This window comes from Bos indicus x Bos taurus, chromosome 13, assembly GCF_003369695.1.
Source record: "Bos indicus x Bos taurus breed Angus x Brahman F1 hybrid chromosome 13, Bos_hybrid_MaternalHap_v2.0, whole genome shotgun sequence".
Lineage (NCBI taxonomy): Eukaryota > Metazoa > Chordata > Mammalia > Artiodactyla > Bovidae > Bos > Bos indicus x Bos taurus.
In genome coordinates, this window is record NC_040088.1 from 23,515,222 (window position 1) to 23,532,986 (window position 17,765).

The 17,765-nt window shown below is 39.8% G+C and overlaps 1 protein-coding gene across 11 annotated transcripts in view; it reads left to right on the forward strand.

The window, feature by feature from the left end:
* The first annotated feature begins 1,366 nt into the window (after positions 1-1,366).
* Positions 1,367-17,765, forward strand: part of RAD21L1 (RAD21 cohesin complex component like 1) — a 49,246-nt gene continuing 32,847 nt past the window's right edge. For 5 of the 11 annotated variants that reach the window (XM_027558935.1, XM_027558943.1, XM_027558944.1 and 2 more), the window contains exons 1-6: positions 1,367-1,939; positions 6,559-6,844; positions 8,734-8,865; positions 13,262-13,437; positions 14,604-14,733; positions 16,324-16,417. In XM_027558935.1, the coding sequence (XP_027414736.1) occupies positions 13,294-13,437; positions 14,604-14,733; positions 16,324-16,417 (368 nt within the window). In that variant the 5' untranslated portion in view covers positions 1,367-1,939; positions 6,559-6,844; positions 8,734-8,865; positions 13,262-13,293. The other 6 variants (XM_027558942.1, XM_027558936.1, XM_027558937.1 and 3 more) reach the window with 6 other exon arrangements.

Consider the following 17,765-nt stretch of genomic DNA (forward strand, 5'->3'; position numbering starts at 1 on the left):
ACATCACTGCAGATGGTGACTGCAGCCATGAAATTAAAAGACGCTTGCTCCTTGGAAGAAAAATCATGACCAACCTAGATGGCATGTTAAAAAGCAGAGACATTACTTTGCCAGCAAAGGTCCATTTAGTCAAAGCTATGGTTTTTCCAGTAGTCATGTATGGATGTTAGAGTTGGACTAGAAAGAAAGCTGAGAGCGGAAGAATTAACGTTTTTGAACTGTGGTGTTGGAGAAGACTCTTGAGAGTCCTTTGGACTGCAAGGAGATCCAACCAGTCCATCCTAAAGGAAATCAGTCCTGAATGTTCATTGGAAGGACTGATGTTGAAGCTGAAACTCCAATACTTCGGCCACCTGATGTGAAGAACTGACTCATTTGAAAAGACCCTGATGCTGGGGAAGATTGAAGGGGGGAGGAGAAGGGGATGACAGAAGATGAGATGGCATCACCAACTCAATGGCCAGGAGTTTTGAGTAAACTCCGTGAGTTGGTGATGGACACGGAGGCCTGGCACGCTGCAGTCCATGGGGTCACAAAGAGTTGGACACGACTGAGCAACTGAACTAAACTGAGGTTGTTTGAAGAGTAAATGAGACAACCCATCAGCAAGGAACCTGGGACCTTAACTAACCTATATACTGAATGCTATTGTTATTCCAAGATTTATCAGTATTTCCTATGGAAATTCAAAGGAGGAAACCAGCCTTGGATCCTTATGCTCTTTTATTTTTCTTACTTTGTAGCAGTTGGCTTTAGTTATTGAAAGCTGTAATATTCCAAGTAGGAAAATGTTTGCTGTCCCTAAAGCACAGGTCAGTGTGAATGATCTCTTTAGCAATAATAATGATGCCTAATATTCATGAGAAATGCTGGACTGGAAGAAGCATAAGCTGGAATCAAGATTGCTGGGAGAAATATCAATAACGTCAGATATGCAGATGACACCACCCCTATGGCAGAAAGCAAAGAACTAAAGAACCTCTTGATGAAAGTGAAAGAGGAGAGTGAAAAAGTTGGCTTAAAACTCAACATTCAGAAAACGAAGATCATGGCATCTGGTCCCATCGCTTTATGGAAAATAGATGGGGAAACAGGGGAAACAGTGGCAGACTTTATTTTTTGGGCTCCAAAATCACTGCAGATGGTGACTGCAGCCATGAAATTAAAAGATGCTTGCTCCTTGGAAGAAAAGTTATAACCAACCTAGACAGCATATTACAAAGCAGAGATATTACTTTGCCAACAAAGGTCCGTGTAGTCAAAGCTATGGTTTTTCCAGTAGTGATGTATGGATGTGAGAGTTGGACTATTGTAGGAGACAGGAAGAACAGAAGAAAAGCAGGCCCAGGTGAGGGCCACAGAATTTATAATTATTGATAAATTGGATGCTTTAAGGCGTGGGACTCTTGGAACAAGTCCAGAGGGAACAGTTCATAATCTTGAAAATAAGATATGATCCTGGGGGCAGAAAACCAACCCCAGACTGTTTCCCAACTGGCCTCTCAGAGTTACATGTTTTTCCGTATCTGGAGGAAATCTATAGATAAGAATATTAGTCTTAGTTACTGATTTGTTACTGATTACTGTTTCTTGTTTACCGAAAGGTTAATGAACACTTTGTTCTTTGCCCTGAAGGCCACAGGAGTTATTGCTTAAGCCCCTGCACGTTCCTTCCTTCGCGGCTGAGAGTATAGCAAAGCCGGCACGGATTCAGTTTCGGCACCTTCACCTGGGAGCGGTGTTGGTCCCCTGATCCTCGCCTTTCACTGAACTCTTGTGTCTTGTTTCTCATTCTCCGCCGCTGTATCCCGCTTTCGGAAACCCTGTTTGTCGAGCTGGACTGAACAGGGACCTGAAAGTGAAACCAGCCTCAAGGCTACGCTCCTGGCGGCGGAGAACTCAGGGAAATCCGGCCAGCTCAGACGAGGAACGAACCTTGGTAAGCACACCCCTGCGGATTTGTCAATCAGGGTAACAATGGGGCAAAATCCTTCTAAGCATAGTGACTGTATGCAAGTGTTAAAAACTTTGTTAAAAAGTTCGGAGGTTGAGATATCTCAATCCTCTTTTAAAGAATTGTTTTATGCCACTGAAAAATATTGCTACTGGCTAGCTCCAGACAGAGGGACTTTGAGGTATGAGGAATGGCAAGAAGTTACGCGTTGCCTGCGCTGTGCCTTCCCACGCGGGGGAAAAGATTCCTTTGTCTGTATGGTCAGTAGGGAATCTTATTAGCACAGCTTTAGGGACCACTGCAATCCAAAGGCTCGGATTCAGGGGATTCTACAGAACAATTACAAGAACAAATGGAAGAAATGAATTTATATGATAACATTGGTGATGAGGAAGAGAAGCAATCAACAAAAACGAAAAATAAGAGCCAAAAGAATGACAGAAGTCAAGAACAGATCTTGCTCGCTCGTCCGACTGCACCTCTGGTTGAGCCTCCCCCTTTCAATCCTGAAACCCCTTGGGATGATGGATTTGCTTTTAAACCACAGATAACTGTGCCTAGTAAAATGATGCCTTTACAAAAAGGGGTTCCTATGCAGGGGGATGAAGACGCTTTAGTTCTCCCCGTGGCTGTAACTCAAATCCCACCATATCCTCAATTCCCACAAGGAGGAATGCATTACGATTACAACAGCCATACCATTTAAAACTATAAGGGAGATAAAACAGGCATGTACCCAATATGGAACTAATTCTCCTTATACCATGGGACTAATTCAGGGACTTTCACAAGTTGACCGGTTAATTCCTTGTGATTGGGAAATGATAGCCAGAACTTGCCTATCCACCTCAGAATTTTTACAATTTAGGACCCGGTGGCAAGATGAGGCAAATCAACAAGCTCACAGAAATGCGACTGCCAACCGGCCAGTTAATATAACGCTTGGTCAATTAATGGGTAGCAGAGGAAATTTTGGCGTCCAAGCTCAGTTATAATTTAATGATCAATTACTTACTCAAGTGAGAATGATATGTTTAAAAGCCTGGGAGAGAATAAATCCACCCCGACAAGCCTCGGTTTCGTTTACCCAAATTAAACAATCAAATGGGGAACCTTTTGTAGATTTTATCACCAGGCTACATCAAAATTTGAACAAAACAGTCTCACAGCCTGGTTTGAGAGATTTGCTGATGCAAGTTCTTGCTTATGACAATGCTAACTCAGAATGCAAAAAGGCGATTCAGCCTCTCAAAGCACAGGGTGCTCCTCTAGAAGAATATCTTAAAGTTTGCCAGGATATTGGGTCAGAACCATATAAAATGCAACTCCTGGCTCAAGCATTATCTAAGGCTAATAAAAAGACGGATATGAGATGTCACCAATGTGGAAAATTAGGACACATTAAAAAAGACTGTAAAGGAGGAAATTTTAAAAAGATAAAAAATGATATCAAGACTCCAGGATTATGCCCAAAATGCCATAAGGGAAATCCCTGGGCAAATCAATGTAGGTCAAAATTTCATAAAGACGGGACTCCCTTGTCAGGAAATGGGAATTGGAGCCTGGCTCGGGGCCCGAAAAACAATGCAGGCACTTGGAACGCAGTTCCCTTTGCCTACCCAGCTCAACCTCAAGAAAACAATCAGTTCATGACTTACTCCCCGCAACATCAGGGAGCACAGCATTAGACATACCAGCCTTAGAAAATTTAGTAGTAATGCCCTGTATGGGAATATATAAAATACCAACTGACATCTGGGGACCCCTCCCTAAAAATACTGTTGGTTTAATAAGAAGAAGAAGCCATCTCACTTTAAAGGGGGTCGAAGTTCAGATAGGAATAATAGATGAAGATTTTGAAGGAGAAATACTTACAATGCTACAACCCGATGTTCCCTATCAAATATCTAAGGGAGATCAAATTGCTCAATTGTTATTATTACCTTATATAAAATTAAATTCTCCTAAAAAGAGAATAGAGGAATTTGGAAGTACAGGAAAACAAGTATTTTGGCAAATTTTTGTTACAGATGAAAGACCAAAATTAGAAATAAAAATTATGGGAAGGCAATTCCCTGGACTTGTGGACACAGGGGCAGATGTTTCTATCATTGCCTCTAAACACTGGCCTCAATCCTGGCAGTTACAACAAGTTCTTACAATTATTACTGGAATAGGAACAATGAGCAATATAGCTCAGAGTGCATGCCCTGTGTGTTGCCAGGGGCCCGATCAACAAACTGTTATGCTTCAACCATTGGTCACTGATATTCCTATTAACTTATGGGCCGTGATTTACTTATGCAATGGGGAGCTTATGTTACAATACCTCCCATAATGTCTCAGACAAAACAAATTATGACTAATATGGGACTTCACCCTAGTACTCCTCAAAATTTAGCCTAGGGGCCACTGTTCCAAAGACTGCATTAAAAATAAAATGGCTTTCAGATAAACCTATATGAGTGGAACTGTGGCCTTTATCAAAAGAAAAAATCGAAGCCTTACAAACGCTAGTAGAAGAACAATTAAAATTAGGACATATAGTAGAAACTACTAGCCCTTGGAATTCACCGGTCTCTGATTAAAAAGAAATCAGGTAAATGGAGAATGCTTACAGTAGATTTAAGAAAAAATCAATGCTGTTATGGAACCCATGAGAGTATTACAACCTGGACTCCCTTCTCCCGCTATGATTCCAAAGTGATGGAAAATTATTATCACTGATCTAAAAGATTGTTTTTTCACTATCCCATTAAATCATAATGATGCTCCAAAATTTTGCTTTTACTATTCCCAATATTAATAATAAAGGCCCTAGTCAGCGATATCACTGGACTGTTTTGCCACAAGGAATGATGAACAGCGCCACCTTGTGTCAACACCTTATAAATGAGCCTTTATGTTTAATTAGAGAAAAATATCCACAAGCCTATATTATTCATTATATGGATGATATTTTATTAGCATACTTTGATAAGAAAATTCTTCAACAAATATTCTTAGAAACCCAAAAGATTTTAGAATTGTATGGATTAATTATTACAGCAGATAAAGTTCAAATTGAAGCTCCTTATCATTATTTGGGTTATATATTAAATAGAAACACTATCTCCACAAAAAAACACAGATTCAAATTGATCAATTAAAACCTTTAAATAATTTTCAAAAATTATTAAGTGATATTAACTGCCTTCGTCCAACCTTACGTATTCCTAATTATGCCTTTAAAAATCTATTTAATATATTACGAGGAGACAATGAATTAAAAAGTCCTCGGTCTCTAACCCATGAAGCCAAAATAGAAATACAACAAATTAATCAGGCAATTCAAAGTCAACAGTTGACTAGGGTAGAATTAAATCAGCCTATAACAGCCTTAATTATGCCCACTCCATATTCTCCAACAGGAATAATCTGGCAAACAGAAGCTATAACTGAATGGGTCTTTTTGCATCATAAACAAACTAAGTTTATTGACTACTTATGTTGATGTGGTTAACAAGTTAATATTTAACATGAGAAGTTGTAATCAACAATTGTGGGGTTACGATCCAAAGACTATAATAGTACCATTTTCTAAAACACAAATTGAACATTTATATATTCAAAATATTGAATGGCAAATTGCTCTTTCTGATTTTATTGGTGACATTGATTGCCACTACCCTTCTTCTAAGTTAATCAATTTTCTTAAAATACGTTCTCCCTAAAATAAGAAAAATAGAGCCTATTCACAATGCTGTCACCTATTTTACTGATGCAGATAAGGACCTCAAAACAGGTTATTTTGGTCCTACTGAAGATTTGGCAATCCAAATATCATTCTATAAAACAGGCTGAGTTAGAAGCTATTTACACTGTATTATTGGATATTAAAGAACCTGTTAACATTGTTTCTGATTCACAATATGCTGTCAAGGTTACTTCTGTAATCAAGACTGTAACAATACCTAACTCTAATCTGCCTATTATTCAACTGTTTAATCAATTACCAAATGCTATTTTTTATAGAAACAATCCTTTTTATATTACTCATATTCGATCACATTCACAACTTCCAGGAGCTTTAGCAGAAGGAAACAATACTACTGACACTAAACTCATTTCATTTCTTTCTCATCACAATTTCACGAACTAACACACTTAAAATTTAAAGGACTATAACATAAATTTCAGTTGACTTGTCAACAAGCTAAAGATATTGTATCTCATTGTCCTTCCTGTCAACAAGTTAATTCTACTCCGACATTGCCTGAAGGTGTTAACCCACAGGGATTATTTCCCAATGATATTTGGCAAACTGATGTAACACATTTGGCAATGCTGGAGTAGTCCATGGGTCTATTGACACTTATTTTGGAATATGTACATCACATCATACAGGACAAACTGCAAATCAGTGGGTCTCTCACTTCAAACAAGCTTTGCTCACATGGGACTCCCTAAACATAAAAAATTGGACAAATAATCAAACTGCTAATGATTTGCTTTCTAAAAAAGTAACCTTACAACAAACTCAACAAGTCTTACGGAAAGACAATAAGAGTTGGAAAAGGGGATTTTACTTAAACAAGGATGAGGTTATGCTCTTATTTTAACAGAAGAAGTTGAACATCGGTGGATCCCAAAATGAAAAATCCGGCCCTGGAAAGAAGAGGACCTACTTTGATATAGACCCACTGTTTGACCCCCCGGCTTGGAGCCATGTCACTGCTGATCCTTAATCCTGGACTATCTCTATCAAAAATAACCCAAGAAGCACCTTTGCCAACTTGGGGACAGATAGAGAAACTATCTCTAGAGGCAGAGAAGATGGTACATAGAAGAAGACTGCCAGAAACACCAGACAACCTGTTCTTGGCCATGGTCACTTTGCTGACCATGGCGGTAAGTACACAAGCTATAGATAGTCATCACTATTGGACTTACATACCTAATCCTCCCCCGCTGAGACCTGTGACTCTGGAAGATTCACCAGTCCCTTTATTCGTAAATGATTCTGCCTGGCTCCCCGGACCATATGATCAAAATCTTCCTACTAAAAAGGAAGAAGAAGGTTGTCAGTTGGTAAATTATACTGTTGGCTCCAATGCCACTGCTATTTGTATTGGTTTTGGAAGTATTTGTCTTAAAACAGGATATCAAAAATGGCTGTCAGTCATCAAAGAATCAAATGATAGTAAGACTTCCTTCTTTCTCTTAACTGCTCTTACTTTTTTAGAAAAGGAGGAAACTTCCAGCATGATGAATCCGCCTGACCTTCATGACTGTATTGCTGAAATTAGCCATGGTATTGAAAATTGGATACAATGGAAATTATGTAAGGGATCAGAAGGTCACTTATTATTAAATGTTACAGAAAGCTCCATTATCAATTGGGGACCCCGAGGAACCCCTTAACTTAAAGAATCTAAAGTGTCTTCCCCATGGGTATATAAAAATAAGGCCCTTATTACTTATGGTAGTCAATCCCTCATATGGCATGGGGCAGGATTTGCCCCTCCATGCCTCGTTTAGATCATTACCCTATTCATAATGAAATATGGAACATACCCATGGCTTAGAAAAAAACTAATCGCTTGGAATGGAGGATATACTGAATATATTTTAAATTACCCAAAAGCTACCTTTAACTTTACAAAAAACTCTACCCACACTATTCAAACTTGTGTAAGAATTCCTTTTGTTTTTATGACTGGACCAGCAAAATATGATCCCAATTTGGGATTAATAACATGTCTTAATTGTTCATTTTATACATGTATAAGTAACACCATTCCTTTTAATGAAAGTTGGCAAAGTATTTATATTCTTAAAACCAGAACTGGCATATGGGTTCAAGTTGATTTACAATGACCTTGGCAAGAAAGCCCTACATTATATGCTATTGAAGGAATATTGTAAAATCTTAAACATATTAAATGTTTTCTGGGATTGCTAATTGCTGCCATCTTAGGCACTATACGGGAGAAGGCAATGGCACCCCACTCCAGTACTGTTGCCTAGAAAATCCCATGGACGGAGGAGCCTGGAAGGCTGCAGTCCATGGGGTCGCTAAGAGTTGGACATGACTGAGCGACTTCACTTTCACTTTCCACTTTCATGCATTAGAGAAGGAAATGGCAACCCACTCCAGTGTCCTTTCCTGGAGAATCCCATGGACGGAGAAGCCTGGTTGGCTGCAGTCCATGGGGTCGCACAGAGTCGGACACAACTGAAGCAACTTAGCAGCAGCAGCAGCAGTAGGCACTATAGATAGCTATTACCACTACGGTAGCCATAGCCGGAGTGGCTCTTCACCAGTCTATACAAACAGTTCATTTTATACAAGAATGGCGTAGGATGCCGACGTCCTTTGGACCACTCAACAAAAAACTGATGGAGAGTTGGCCTCCAAGTGGCCAACCTTCAACAATCTGTTATTTTATTAGGAGATCAACCGGTCAGTTTACAAAAACAGATGAGAGTAAAATGTGATTGGAACTATACTTCCTTTTGTGTAACAGCTTACAAATATAATAAGACACAATTCAATTGGGATAAAGTTAAACAACATCTATTGAACCAAGGTAATATTTCTGTAGATATTCAAGACTTACAACAAGATATATTAAAAGCTTTTAATAAACATCTCGATGTAATTACTGGATCAGATTTTCTTGATAAGTTGCTGACAATCTTTCTTCTCTTAATCCCTTAAAACAGATCAAAACATTTGGATATGGAATTGCTCTGGTTATGGGAATGCTATTAATTATGTGTTTGTGTTTCTGCAGTCTGGAGAAGAATAATCAAGAGACAACTAAGCCAACAACAGCAACTAGCATTTCTCACCATTTCTCATCATGTGGAAAATCAAAAAGGGGGAGATGTAGGAGACAGGAAGAATAGAAGAAAAGCAGACCCCGGTGAGGGCCACAGAAGGAATTTATAATTATTGATAAACTGGATGCTTTAAGGCATGGGACTCTTGGAACAAGTCCAGAGGGAACAGTTCATAATCTTGAAAACAAGATATGATCCTGGGGATGGGAAACCAACCCCAGACTGTTTCCCAACTGGCCTCTCAGAGTCATATGTTTTTCGTATCTGGAGGAAATCTATAGATAAGAATATTAGTCTTAGTTACTGATTTGTTACTGATTACTGTTTCTTGTTTACCGAAAGGTTAATGATCACTTTGTTCTTTGCCCTGAAGGCCACATGAGTTATTGCTTAAGCCCCTGCACGTTCCTTCCTTCACGGCTGAGAGTATAGCAAAGCTGGCACGGATTCAGTTTCGGCACCTTCACCTGGGAGCAGTGTTGGTCCCCTGATCCTCGCCTTTCACTGAACTCTTGTGTCTTGTTTCTCATTCTCCCGCCCGCATCACACTTTCGGAAACCCTGCTTGTGGAGCCGGACTCAACAGACTATAAAGAAAGCTGAGCGCTGAAGAATTGATTCTTTTGAACTGTGATATTGGAGTAGACTCTTGAGAATCCCTCGAACTGCAAGGAGATCCAACCAGTCCATCCTAAAAGAAATCAGTCCTGAATGTTCATTGGAAGGACTGATGCTGAAGCTTAAACTCCAATACTTTGGCCACCTGATGCAAAGAACTGACTCGTTGGAAAAGACCCTGATGCTGGGAAAGATTGAAGGTGGGAGGAGAAGGGGAGGACAGAGGATGAGATAGTTGGATGGCATCATCGACTCAATGGGCAGGAGTTTCAGTAAACTCCAGGAGTTGGTGATGGACAGGGAGGCCTGGCTTGCTGCAGTCCAAGGGGTCGCAAAGAGTAGGACACGACTGAGTGACTGAACTGAACTGAATATTTACTGAGCATTTATGATTGTTAGGCTCTTTACACGGAGAAGGCAATGGCACCCCACTCCAGTGCTCTTGCCTGGAAAATCCCATGGAGGGAGGAGCCTGGTAGGCTGCAGTCCATGGGGTCACTAAGAGTCGGACATGACTGAGTGACTTCACTTTCACTTTTCTCTTTCGTGCATTGGAGAAGGAAATGGCAGCCCACTCTAGTATTCTTGCCTAGAGAATCCCAGGGACACAGGAGCCTGTTGGGTGCCGTCTACGGGGTCACAAAGAGTCGGACACGACTGACGTGACTTAGCAGCAGCAGGCTCTTTACATGCTTCATCTCACTCATCTCTTACAATATCCCATGGCACAGGTACTTTCATTATCATTTCCAATTTACAGGTGAGAGAAACTGAAATTAAAGAGATTAAATAACTTCTCCAGGGAGCCCCTCGCTCATAAGTGGAAAACTCCATTCTAGTGACGTTCAGAGGCCAGGCAGAGGGGTTAGACATTACCACCTAACACAATTATTCTGTAGGGACCAGGTGCCTGAGCAGTGAGCTCCACGAGCAAGCCCCAGGTGGAAAACTGCACGCCCTGCCGCTCCATCCCCGCCCCGGTCCCGGGTTCCCTCCCCTACCCAGTCCTTTGCCTCATGCACTCCCTGCGGCCCGAGCATTAACCCCGCCCACTTCTGCCGCCCCGCCCCCAGGCCTGCTCCTGCCCACTGCCCCGCCCCGTTCCCAGATGCCCCTCCCCTCTCCCCGCCCCAGTTTGGGGGCCCTGTCACTCAGTGGCCCCGCCCCTTACCCCGCCCCAACCCGCTGCCTCGCCCCGCCCATCGCCCTGCCGGGCTCTCCCTGAAGCCTACCAGATCTGGGAGCTGAGCGTCTAGGATCGACCTCGCAGACCCGGCGACTCCTCCTCCAGGCCCTGTTTCGGCTTGTCTCGTCTCAGACCCGGCGCTGGAAGTAGGGCGCTGGGTGGGATCCGGGGACTGGAGGCTCGCTGGGTCACGGGGGCCACGGCCACCTTCATCCCCACAAGTGGCCTTGCCAGGCTCCTCACTGGCGCGAGCCCTGAGGGACCCTCTGAGGAGAGGAAACGGGCGCTTGCGGTCACCCCTCAGCCTCAATGTCTCCCTCTGAGCCTCGGGCCTTCAACTCTGAGGAATTGTGTGTGGAGGAAGCCCTAGACGTCCGTGTCCTTGATGCTCGTTGTCTTCTCCTCACACCCCTACCCCCACCCAACCCCAGCGCCTTCCATTCCTCTCCCCTCCCTCCTTCTCGCTCCCCGGAAGGAGTACCCCCCATGGCTCTTCCCCCACCACCCCCGAGCGTCCACTTTCTGCCCCTTCATCCTGCCCTAAAGCTCCCCTTCGCCCACCGCCCTCACTCCTCACCAGGGACCCCTTCCCACGAATTAAGCCCACTCCCTGGCTTCTCCTACCACGTATTAATACTATCCTTAGCTTTACGTTGGGCTTCCCTGGTCGCTGAGACAGTGAAGAATCCGCCTGCAATGCGGGAGACCTGGGTTCGATCCCTGTGTCAGGAAGATCCCCTGGAGAAGGAAATGGCAACCCATGCCAGTGTTCTTGCCTGGAACATTCCATGGGCAGAGGAGCCTGGCGGGCTACAGTCCATGGAGTCGTAAACAGTCGGACACGACTGAGTGACTAACACTTTTCTTTCCCTAGCTATAGGTTGCATGAACTCAATTCAACCTACAAATAACTAACTCTCAGGACATTGGGACTTTTGTGAGGGATTTGGGCCAGGGCGGGGGGAGCTGTGGATTTTGTGGGGGATGGGGGATTGGAGGCTCGAGAAAATCAATGTCTCAGGAATACTAAATCACAGGGTTGTTTTTTTTTTTTTTTTTTTAAGTTTACTAATAATCATACACGTGGGAGCAATTGAAAAGGACAAACTGGAATTTATTCCAAGATACCAAACACACAGATTAAAAAGGAAGACAGCGGAGCCAAGGCAGACAAAGGCCATACACATTAAAATCTTTAGCCCACGCATTGAGAAATGTGGTTTGGTAGATTGCATAATCACATTTGTTTTGGGTCCAGTGATTTCTTGCGGTGGAAATGGCATTGATCACCTAAGTTTTTAATTCTGTGGCTGATTTTGTTTTTGTATTTATTTTGGTTCAGTTTTCCCTTTTATTGGAACTTTAAGTAAGAAGCAAAAGGGTGCTTTTCTAGTGGTAGGTTAAGATTATTTATACGTAAGCAATAACTTGATTCTTTGTAAGTCAGTCAAGGTGTCCTGACATTCCTTTGCTAATAATGGAGCCTTATGATGTTACTGAGAATAGTACAGTTTGTAGAAATGTACGAGGCAATGGCACCCTACTCCAGTACTCTTGCCTGGAAAATCCCATGGATGGAGGAGCCTGGAAGGCTGCAGTCCATGGGGTCGATGAGGGGCGGACAGGACTGAACGACTTCACTTTCACTTTTCACTTTCATGCATTGGAGAAGGAAATGGCAACCCACTCCAGTGTTCTTGCCTGGAGAATCCCAGGGACGGGGGAGCCTGGTGGGCTGCCGTCTATGGGGTCACACAGAGTCGGACACGACTGAAGCAACTTAGCAGCAGCAGCATACATTTTTTACCTTTAAGTGAAGGTTTTCTTTTACCATTCTTATTTCAAAACATTTAAATCCGATTCTTTTTTGTTCTTCTCTTCTGATTCTTTTTCTATAGTCTCTTGTTTTCTTAATTTTCTACTTTATGGTCCTTTGGATTTCCATTATTTTAACTTCATAAATTAATACATCATTGAGTAAACCATAGTATCTTAAAGAAAACAAAGGAATTCAATACCTGGATATAAATCAATGATCTGACACTTCGCAAACTCAAGTTTTAGAAAAGTGGTTACCTGTGTTTGCTTTTGGAGAAGGAAACGGCAACCCGCCCCAGTATTCATGCCTGGAAAATCCCATGGACCGAGGAGCCTGGTGGGCTATAATCCATGGGGTCGCAAAGAGTCGGACACGACTGAGTGACTTCTGTGTGTGTGTGTGTTTGCTTTTCTTAGTTTTTTCCACCTTGTGTTATTCTGTTGCTTTCCCCCTATTTCCATTTCCTATTTTTTATTCCCCCCTAGTCTTCCTTCTCTATTTATTTGACCATGTGTGTATGCTAAGTTGCTTGTCCGACTCTTTGCGACCCTATGGACTGTAGCCTGCCAAGCTCTTAGAATTCAAAACCTTTATATAGTATATGTAAAATGTAAGAAGTGCTCAGTGATCAGAATACATTTAAACCAGGTGCTGTACACAGTTTATTAATAGAGTTCTGTCATTAGTTTATAGTTTTGTATTTTAAAGCAGTTTATTTTTATAAGAAAGTAATTTTAATTGAGTAATCTATTAGAAGTTAATGTTATAGAATTAATGAGAAATGGCTTTGCTTACTGTAAAATAGCACTAAAAGTGTTTTATATTCAAATTTAAATATCTTTTCATATTCTCTCTAGTTCATTAAATATTACTAAGGAATACAGGCAACATGTTCTACACACATGTGCTTATGAGTAAGCGAGGGCCATTGGCCAAAATCTGGCTTGCAGCTCACTGGGAGAAGAAACTCACAAAGGCCCATGTATTTGAATGTAATCTAGAGATAACCATTGAAAAAATTCTTTCTCCTAAGGTATGTTATTGATTAAAATTATAGGATGTATTTACTTTGACTTAAGGAGAGGAAAGGAATCAAAAGACATTATACCATGCAATGTATTTCCTAGGAAGTTTTACTACTCAAATGGTCTTCTTTTTTTTTAATTCCTAAGCATTTATCATCTGAAAATAAACATATTGGTTTCTGTTGGTAATTAACTTTTTAATATGTTTATCATAAATAGATTGGATCCTGAAGGATAAAGGCCATGCTTTATAACTATTTTGTGATTGTTTCTTATTCGCTAACAAAATATTATATACATAGTAGGTACTGAGTGAATATTTCTTAGAAAAATAATGAGTAAATAAATAGGGAGAGTAGAAGGAAAGGAGGATTGAGTATAAATAAAAATACATGTGAAAACTTCATTAAACAAAGCACTATATCCATTATAAAATAGTTACAAGTTACTAGAATTTGCATTAAAATATTATTTTAATATTTGTATAGGTTAGGTATTTTTCTTCTTAAGAGGATGAAATATGGATTATATATTCAATATATAATATATATTCAATTATATACTGAAAACTTACCATGTGCCAGGCACTAGGCTAGACTTTAATTTTTTTTAGTTTGCTTAACCTCAGTGAATGTGGTATTTAAGAGCATGAACTTCTGAGTTGGTCAAATTTAATTTCTGCACCATCGCTTAATAGTTTTGTTACTTAGGCATGCTGTTTATCATGTCAGAGTCTCAGTTTTTTCTTCTGTAAATAGAGGTTGTTGTCAAAATTAAATAAATTGATATATGAAAAGCTCTTAGGATAATTCCTGGCACAAAACAAGTGTATAATAAATTGTAGTCATTATTAGTAAATTGAAATTCAGGAAGGTTAAATGACAGCCTCAGCAATTGAGCCAAGGCTTGAACCCAAGTCTGCCTGACTCCAAAGTTTATGTTGTTTTCATAAAATCAACAATAGCATATTTCATTTAAATGCCACATTAGATTATCTTCACTGAATAAAAAAGTTAATCATTTTACAAGGTAAAAGTTAAATGATTTACTTTAAATAAGAATACAAAATATCTGCTTTTTAAAGAGAAGAAATTCTTATGATTTTATAATTTTCAGAGAACAGAGTTTATAAATCTAATTTTTAATATTCTAATACTTTTAAAATTATTGAAAGGTGAAAATTGCACTGCGAACTTCAGGACACCTTCTTTTGGGAGTTGTTCGAATCTATAATAGGAAGGCAAAATATCTTTTGGCAGATTGCAGTGAAGCCTTGCTTAAAATGAAGATGACATTTCGCCCAGGTATAAATGTAATATTGATTTGTCTCACTTGCTTTTTTTTCCCTTTTGCATTTTTAGTTTGGGTGGGCTCTTTTAATTGTTGATACTCTATAATTCCAGGGTGGGTATAATGAATGGAAAACTTCCTTTTGACTGAAACTTAGTTTCCATGGTTAAGAACAAATTATATTATTTTCCCTGCTCTTTTACTGTGTTTGCGGCAAGAGGTTATACTTTCAAAAACTTGAAATGTTCTTGCATATTTACATAAGAAATATATTTAAAGCTACCACAGTTGTATAAGAAATATATTTAAAGCTACCACAGTTGTATAAGAAATATATTTAAAGCTACCACAGTTGTATAAGAAACTCTGATATTCAGTTTTAATGGGTTTCTTTTTTTGCCATATCTGTTTTTGCCTTTATGAGATAAATTAGAAATAATGTATTGATAGAACCTAGGTATCAATAATTGTCATTGTTTTCAGAATTCTGAAGACTCTTAAGTAGCACACTGTTTATGAAATATTATAGAAAATCTCTAGGCATTCCAAAGTGCTCGAGATTTATATGTGTCATACATAGAATGTCTTCAACTTTTAATTTAATTTTAGTTTTACCACTTTCATAATTTTCCACCTTGTATTACGTTTATTTAAGTACAGACCTTGCCTCTCACACCAGTCTGCAAGCTCCTTGAAGGCAATATCTTTGTGATATTTATTTTCTGAATCACTTATAGTACTTGTCTCAGTCCCATGTAAATAGTGTTCCCTCAATTAGTATTGGTGAATCAAGATTGACAAGGTTTGTTTTTTTTCTTTATTTAAAACATTTGTAGAACCTCTAGATAGAGTTATAATCATATCAAATGTGGTTCACTTACATATTCCATAAATATTTATTGAGCTCATACTTTGTGTGAAACACTATGTTAGGTTCTGGTGTACAAAGACAAGACAGTGTCCCTTTTGGCCTAGTGAGGAAATCAGATAATGAAAAAGATATTTTTAAAATTATTATAATAATTATAGATTGTGCTATGAAGGAATATAAAGAGTACTACCACAGAAAATAACAGACATGTATTTTAGTTAGGCAAGTTGGGAAAAGCATTTCTGAGTAGATAGAATTTAAGCTTAGACTTGAAGAATGAGAAGTATCCAGCCATATAAGACATCCCTAAAGGAATAGCATTCTGGGCAGAGGGAACTGCAGGAACAAAGGTCTTGAGGTAGTAAAGTGCTTGACTCATTCAGAGAGCAAAAAGACCTGTATGTTTGGAGTAGAGTGAGTAGCGCAAAGTGTTGTTAGATCATGCCTATAGATTTTGTAGGGGTGCAGGGCCCTGTTTAGAAATTTAAATTTTATTTAAGTGCACTAGGGAAGTCACTGAGTCATTTTAAGTTTGAGGGTGATCTGACCTAATTACATATTTAATATATCACTCTTGCCATTTTGTAGAGAATGAACTGAAGAGGGATAGGAGCAGATACAGGGAAATGAGTTAGGAGACTTAACAGTCCAGTGAGAAAAAGTAGAGATTTAGTTTATTGAATGTGGGGTTTTTATTTGTTTCTTTTTTTTTTTTTTTTCTTCTCATTTTCAGGATTGGTTGACCTTCCAAAGGAGAGTTTTGAAGCAGCATACAGTACTATCACATTGCCCGAAGAATTTCATGATTTTGACACCCAGACTATGAAGTAAATTATTTTATTTTTTTCCTTCCTTTTGATTTTCCTGGTAATTTATTGTTTACATTTTCAGATTTCACGAATACAAATAGAACATAGTTAATAGCTGAATTACTCATGTAGTTGACAAAGACTTAAATTTAGTGTGAAATTTCAAAGTAGAACACCAAAAATGTATCATTATGTTTGCTGAATATAGTTTGCAGTATTAACAGTACAGTCATTCATTCAATATTTGTTGAGTGCCTTCCATATGCCAAGCACTGTTATAGGCACTGAGGAGGTAACAATGAATAAAACACTGTTCCTGGTTACATGAATCTCATGTTTTAGTTGGGGAGAGACAGATAATAAAACAAACAAGTAAATACACAGTATACTAGGAGATGATCAACATTATGGAGAGAAACACAAAATAAAGTATCAGAAAGGTCTAGAAAGGCTTTACTGATAAGCTCTGAACAGAAACCTGAAAGAAATGAAGGAACAAGTTATTCAGTAATGTGGGAAAGAAAGTTCCACATAAATCAAATGAAAAAACTCTAAGGCGGAGCGTGTTGGATCTGTTCAAAGAACAGCAAGGAGACAAGGAGACTGGAGTGGAGTAAATGAAAGGCCCAAGTGGTAGAATATGAGGTCAGAGAAGTAGCTGGGGTGCAGATGACAAAGGGTGTTGTAGGCTATAATAAGGACTTGTACTCAGATGGGGAGCACAGGAGGGTTTTGAACAGATTAAGTGAATGGATCTGACTTGACTTCAACATGCTTCCCTCTGGCTACTTACTATAAGGGGGAAAGGGAGGAAGCACAGAGCCTGTGAAAAAATTGTTGCAGTAAGAAATTACATGAGAGATGGCAGTCTCTGTGATCAGCTTTTAGTCTTCATTTTACCCAGATGGTGTTTGCTAAGGATTGGATATGGCTTTAAGAGAAAGAGAAAAGTGAAGTTGACTGTATGATTTCTGGTATGAGAATGGAGTTATCCGTTTAATAAAATTAGGATAACTAGAGAATGGCATGGAGAAGGCAATGGCACCCCACTCCAGTACTCTTGCTTGGAAAATCCCATGGACGGAGGAGCCTGTTAGGCTGCAATCCATGGGGTTGCTAAGAGTCGGACACGACTGAGCAACTTCACTTTCACTTTTCACTTTCATGTATAGGAGAAGGAAATGGCAGCCCACTCCAGTGTTCTTGCCTGGAGAATCCCAGGCACGAGGGAGCCTGGTGGGCTGCCGTCTATGGGGTTGCACAGAGTCGGACACGACTGAAGTGACTTAGTATAGCATAGAGAATGGCAAGCTTAAAGGGGCAAGGTAAAGGAAAGTAAATTAGGTTTTGGACATAAGTTTTGAGA